We start from the raw sequence: 7,538 nt of genomic DNA on the forward strand, positions 1-7,538 counted from the left end.
CATCATGTTTTGTTGAAATAATTTGAAGAATTCATTTGAAGTTATGAGAACATATTATAATCATAAAATAACTTGGACAACCTTTTTTTGAACCATTAATAATTCAAGATTCGCGCTTAATACAAAGTAATTTTTTATAATGCGATGTAGATTCCAAACCAAGGTGTATTCCGTAGTTTATGTAGTATAGTAGTATTTGATTGAGTTTGAAGCATAATCCAAATTTGATATAATGTGACATAGAAAGCATAACATTCAAACATAAATACTACAAACAAAACAAAATTAAGGAAAATACCCGTAGGATTGAAATAGTCCAATTTGGATAGGGCAATTTAAACACTGCCCACCCCACACATTTTCTCATTCACACAAAAAACTAATCAAATAATTAATTAAATAAGTAAATTACACCAATAAAATTCAATCAATCAAGAAACAAAAAGGTCCATCTGAGATTTATTTTCCTGATCAATAACATCAAGAAAAACAGGATCAACGGACACACGACTTTCCACGTGTACTCTAAACTTATGGTCCCACCACAAAACTCTCGCTACACCATCCACGTCAACAGCAGCATCAATCACCATCTCTCTCTTCGCCACGTCAGCCAAAAACCGTCTAGCATGGTTAGCCATCAGCTCCAACCCACTAAGCCGAGCCGGAAACCGGAGAAGCCGACAAGAGCGAGCCGGCTGGGACCCAGCTTCCATCTGAGCTGAGCCGAGGAGTGCGCCGTCGTAGAAGATAGACATGGTGGTTGAGTCGTAATGGATGGCTGCGATGTTGGGGTTGTTGACGTGGACGGTTAGGATGAGTTCGGCGTCTAAAGCTGGGAAATTGAATTTGAAGGCTGTTAAGTCGATGGAGATAACCTCGAAAGCTGGGTCACGTGGTCGGGCGGTTATTAGCGCCGCCGTAGCTGCCGCCGTTGTTGCGCCGATGATGGCGGATGGCCAGTTCCATTTTTGAGCTCGTGTTTGGGCTTGGGATTGGGCTTGGTGGGTGGTTATGTTGGGGATTGGGGGTGTTTGCGATTGCGCATTCATTTCTATGAATTTCTGAAGTTGTTGTTTGAGAAGGGTAGGAAATGAAAGAAGGGGTTTTGGTGGGGTATTGGTGGGTGAGGGAGAAATTGACTAGTTTGGCCTTGTTTGTACTCCGTAATTCAATTTGGGCCTTGTTTGTAATTTTTTGGTTGAGTCTTGTTTGAATTGATCAGTTTTCATGTGGTTCTATTTATCTGATTTTCACTTATCTGAACTTATTTGAATCTATTTGAACTTATTATACCTTATTAAAACTTATTTTAGCTTATCAGAACTTATTTTTCCTGAACTGAACCAAGGTTGTTAGGATAGGGATCCTACCTTGGATCGAAGAGGGGGGTGGGATCGAATCGATAGAATCGGATCGTAGGATCGTAAGATCCTACTTAATAACGAATAATATTATATATTATGTTATAAATTGACTTAAAAATATTTCTTCTAAGGGGTTTCAATGCTAAAAGACGTTGGTTTGCTTAAGAAAGGTCGATCTTCATTTAGCTTTGTTTGTATGATAGTTAGAAGATTAATAACACAAGTTTAAATTAATAAATTATGTGCAAATTTGTCAATATTGAGACCTTAACTATGACAATTGCAAGTTTTCAATTGATAAAATCATATTAATGTCTCGAATTCGCTAATTTATTAGCAATAATTATTGAATACATTAAATTAAGGTGCATATAACCTAATGAGTAATAAAAAAATATGTCAAAATAAATCAAAGTCTCATATTATAGTAAATGTTGGATTGGATCGTAGGATCGTAATAAAATCGTAGAATCGTGTTGAGAGCTTACCACTCATAATTAATATCAGAGTAGGATCGTAAGATCCTATAAACTTTAAGATCCTACCAAAGATTCGGATCAATCACGCAATTTTGGATCATAAATCGATGGAGATAAACTCCCTTCGTCCCTTATTTTTTGCCCCATTGTGAATACGTGGGTCAAACTTATAAAATTTTGACTATGAATTCTCGTTAATCTATAAGTGATAATATATACATAAGAGATCTTGTTAGAATCGTCTCAATGTATATTTTATTAATATCAAACTTTTATAATTTTTAGTGCATATAGAAATGGAGATATATACGTTTGAACAAGCGTTTTGGATACCTAATAAGTCAAATAAGTAAAAAGCTAAGGGACAAAGGGAGTAAATATCAACTTTTTATAATTTTCATGTGTATAAAAATGAAGATATAAACGTTTTATCACGTATCTTAAAAATTGTAAAAAATCAATTGGGACAAAATTAAAAGGACATAGGAGTACAATCTAAATACTCACCTTTCTATATACTCGAATTATCTAGCTAGTTTGTGGCGTATGCAGTAGTTGAATTTTGTGCAACATTCTTAAACAAGAATTAAAATCTAAAATCCACCTATTTAATTATAAGCTTAAAATTGAATAAGATAGATTCCAAGACCTAATAAAACTGTAGACAGAGTTAACCCAACTTGTGCAGTTGTACAAGTCGATCCATGGTGGTGGTGGTGATGCGGCGACTCTCCTCCATAATATGGAACACTCTATGCTGCCACTACGCTATCCGCCACCATAACCACAACTTCTGCCACGACTACCACCATAACCACGACTGCTGCTGCTTCCATAACCACGACTGCTGCTTGTCACGTGCTGACTATTTTCTCTAAGTCTTGTGCACGCTTCCCACTAGAGTCACCACCCGTTAGACTACTAGTCAAGGCTCCCCGAATGCTTAGCAAGGCTAAGTGTTGATGTTGTAGGTTAAGTGTGGTTTGTTTGGAAAACACAAGTGAGAATATGAGAGCGTTTTAGAAAGGATGCTTTTATAAATGCTTGAGAGAGTACAAGTGTTTGAACATAGCAAAAATGTGTAGGAGGTTTCCTATTTATAGGCTCTTTCCCTTGTCTAGAATGTTCTAGCCTAGATAATTCTTAACCTCCTTAAATGGAGGGTTCTACAGATCTCTATACAATTCTGAGTACATACAACTTAATTACAATAGTTCTAGAAGCATCTACAAAGATTTAGTCTCTAAAGTATGTACAAGTTATTCCTAGAGTGTTCTAGAGACTTCCGGGTGCATCTTGAGCTCTCCCGTACATTCTGGATAGTTGTGGGCCCCCTCTTCCAAATCTGATTGCACCATCATTCTCATTAGGCCCAAAAACGATGGGCCATCAAGTTTGGGCTCATTTGGAGTCCATTTGGCCCATCCCATGACCCATTATTGTGTTACTGTCACTTGGGTGTTCACTCATTCTATTGGTAGCCTGCTATATAAAGCTCTATAGGAGGAAGGTGTTCTGGCCTAGCCAGCCATGCACCAAGGGCAATCCCCTAGGCCAACACTATTGCCTTCAAAAAAAAAAAAATACAACACTTTTTAAGTTTTAATCATATATATATACTACACAAGAAAAATCCAAATTAAAGAATATGTATTTTTTTTTTAGCCCAAGAATATTTATATAATTGTCTTTGTCTATTATTTCCTAAAATCTTTAATTAATAAGTACATGATCAAGTATCAAATATCAACATGTTCATGCATGTTTCTCTCATTATATTCAGTGGCGGATCCAGGATTTTCCGAGATAGTGTGTCACCATCAATTATTGATCATTTGTGAAAGTACAATTTTTTTTCCATGTCTTGTTCATAATTAATTTCAATCCAAAAATTATATATATATATATATATATATATATATATATATATATATATCACCAAATTGATTTCAATCCAAAAATAGGACACAAAAATTCATACCACAACCAAATACAGTACTTAAGAATTCAATTTTACAAGTCGAAAATACTACAAATAACATGTTATAAACAAGTGGTACAATAAAATTATTATATTGAATTAACTTTATGATTTTTTAGTTAATTGATAAGCTTTATGGGGAAATATTAAAATTGGTTGTACAAATATAAGATATAAAAAGGGAAAAAAAATTATTAAAAAATTATACAAAAAGTGAGATAACTTAAGAGACCAGTTATTAAATATAACTGGTCTCTTTAATGAAAAAAAAGTAGCGCACAAAAATTGCGAAATGCAATAGCAGCATCAAAGAGACCTCTTATATAAATAACAGGTCTCTTTAATATTTAAAAAAAACCACAGCAAGTCTTTTGTAGCAATAGCAGCATTAAAGAGATCGTCTATCTTAATAAGAGGTCTCTTTGATATTGTTTGTTGTTACCAATAGCAGCATCAAAGAGACCACCTATCTATAATAAGGGGTCTCTTTGATATTTTATTTTTAAAAAAAAATACTGTGTCACCGGACCCACTATGACTAAAGGTGAGTCCGCCCCTGATCATATTATTAAAATTCTTCTTTATCAAAACATTTAAAAATTTATGTTTAATACGAAGTACAAATTACGGAAAAATTAAGTAATTATAGGACGAAAGGAGTACTTCGTACCAATGACAAGCGAATAGTTAAAAGATTGAATCTCGAAGAGATAGATAGAAAGCGTTACCTAAATTAGAGGCATTGGAAGCAATAATGTGCTGAATAAGCAGCAAGAAAATCAAAAACAATTTCATCCTTAATCTTTTCTGATCTCTCCTGAACAACTGAACAAGAGACTTTCTAAAATCTGAACTTCACCTATATTAAACGAGTTCTATTTATAGCCGAAATCTCTTCGTAGTTTCTTCGAAGCTGAGTAGAAGATAAATTTTCTATAAACATATATCTGTTATTATCAGAAATTTGCTTAAGAATAAACCTAATTAAGGAAATTATACTCTTTAATGTCTTTAATAAGTTTGGAATCTTTAATTTCTTTTACGTTGTTTAGGTTGATTTTCTCTTTTAGATTTTGGGTTCATATTGGGCTACTTATTGGGCCATTAAGATTATAATGGGCAGCTTAACGGGCTACTGAGACACGGAAAGTGAATCATTTTGTTGTTGATTTTATGTACTATTCTTACTCTTAAACTCTATGTAAAATACAAGTTAACACATTATAGGTTTGTCATATTTTGGAGAAGAAATTGGATAAATTAGATAATTATCGGGCAATCTAATATCATATAATAAATAAAGCCGCTCTTGCAGCTAGGCCACGAGACAGCAACACTTGGCATTCTAGTTTTTCGCCAAGTGTCGAGCCACGTAGGCGACAAATAGATATTATTGTGATTAGATTGGATAAATTTGTTTAAGATAAAAAAATATACATAAAATAACTTATAATTCTTTTGAATTATTTTTTATCTTTTTATTGACAATAGAATTTTATTTATACCTACACACACATATTATAATTAATATGAATATCCAATTAACAATAGAATTTTACTCTTATACGAATAACAACGTAATTTTAATTATAAACTAGTTTGGTGCCTGGGCGATGCGCAGAAATATATAAGATTTAGGATAAACTTTTGGCGTGAAGGTTAAATACGGTCATATAATCCCTTTTGATGTTTATATAGTAGTGTACTTTTGTAGTTTTGTTAGTAAATAGATATCTATGTTATTAGAAGTATATCGATAATAAAACTCTATACAATAATTTTATCTTAAAAAATATATCCAAACTTCGCTTACTTAGCATCATATGTGTCACAATAATACTTAGTTTTCGCCTACGTGGCATGACACTTGGCGAATAATTGGAATGCCAAGTGTCGTTGTCTCGTGGCCTGCCTGCGAGACCGGATTTATTTATTAGTGATATGATTTACCATGTATCATTGAATTTTTTTTAGTCTACTATTGATTTACTATCAAAGCTTTTTAATAAGGTTTTCTTCAAATTCAGTTGTAATATTTGTGTATGTTTGTGATTTTGTTAATGAAATCAAAGAAGTAAAAAACTACTAGGACACAACAAAAACTGTATAATACAAAAGAATCTTGAAGTGAATTCAAACCAATGTTAGCAAGGTATTAGAACTTTACGGTTTTTACAAAGCCTCCATAACCCATTTACCAGCCATACATTATTACAAATATTCCAATTAGGCCAATAATAAGAATATACAATCTGTTAATTTTACGTGTTACAAAAAATTACTTTTAACTTTTTATTTATTTTATTTTTTTACCGACGCACTCTTCTTTTCACAAAACTATACCACTTCTATTATTTTAGCGTCCCTTTAAAATTTAACACATATGTTGACATAAAACTTTGATAAACAATATATATATACATATATATACATATATACATATACATACACATATACATATATATATATATATACATATATATACATATATATACACATATACATATACATACACATACACATATACATATATATATATATATACATATATATATATATATATATATACATATATATATATATACATATATATATATATATACATATATATATATATATACACACACAATTTACAACCATTGGTCGTAGTAGACTAAGTGAATATAGTGCAACTTACAAAAACAGAAAATGATAACAAACGTGAAAAAAAATAATAGATAGTATTTCTACTCTCTTTTTATATCTAACATTTAAAAAAAAATATAAATACTAATAATAATAAGGAAAAATTGACAGGAATATTATGACCTTTGACCGGTCTGCCATAAATAAAATCACCTTTTGATAATCCTCTAATAAAGCAACCTTTACATATGATCTTCCAAAAATAGGATAAAAAACCGGTAACCAGTTTCAAAGGTTAAGGTTGGACACGTGTCACGTTGTGATTGATTAGGATTTTTTATTTTTAATTTTAACATATTTCCTTTTAAAAATTAACATGAAATTTAAAAAAAACTTAATTAAAAAAAGAAAAAAATAAATCCCTCCATCCCCTTCTCTGATCTCAGCCTGTTCAACACCCCTTCCTTCCCCTGTCACGGTGCAACCTGTTCAGCCGCCTCCTTCCCCTCACAACACCGCTGCGCAACCCAACCCCCTCCCCTTCATTCCCGCAACGCAACAACCCAGCCCCCTCCTCTTCATTCATGTAGCACAACAACCCAGCCCTTTCCCTTTCATTCTCGCAGCGCAACCGCGCAACCAATCAACCCCAATCCCGAGGCACCTAACCCTTGCAAGATCGCTAGACATCTTGCCCAACGTACTCCTACGCTAAATCAAGGGGTTTCGAGTTGCGAGAATCGTGAAGTAGTTGGAGTTTCACCACCTTCCCCTCCCAAATCCAACAACCCCACATTCCCCTCTAAAAGCCGAAAGCGGTGGTGGTGGTGAGGAGAGAGAAAGTGAGTTGCGCGGAAGGTCGTGGGGTGAGTGGAAAGTGTGGCGGAGGGAGGAGAGAGAATGTGCTAGCGACGGTGGCTAATGGCGTAGAGGATTTCGTCTGATTTCCCATCGACGGTGGTTGGCGTCGCTGATTTGTAGGGATAAGGTGGGGAGTTTCACGGGGTAGGTGCTGTAGGGGTATTTTTTATAAAAAAAATTAAAAAATAATATTTTTATTTTATTATTATTTTTTTAAAATAAGAA

At 33.5% G+C, this 7,538-nt stretch overlaps 1 protein-coding gene across 1 annotated transcript; it reads right to left on the reverse strand.

Annotated features, from left to right (window-relative positions):
* Window positions 1–266: 266 nt before the first annotated feature.
* LOC110684608 lies at window positions 267–1,226 on the reverse strand. The gene has a single exon (XM_021861044.1). It carries the CDS (start codon window positions 1,050–1,052, stop codon window positions 432–434), a length of 621 nt encoding a protein of 206 aa, XP_021716736.1. The 5' UTR covers window positions 1,053–1,226; the 3' UTR covers window positions 267–431.
* Between the last annotated feature and the right edge of the window lie 6,312 nt (window positions 1,227–7,538).

The sequence above is a fragment of the Chenopodium quinoa genome, unplaced genomic scaffold, assembly GCF_001683475.1.
Source record: "Chenopodium quinoa cultivar QQ74 unplaced genomic scaffold, ASM168347v1, whole genome shotgun sequence".
NCBI lineage: Eukaryota > Viridiplantae > Streptophyta > Magnoliopsida > Caryophyllales > Amaranthaceae > Chenopodium > Chenopodium quinoa.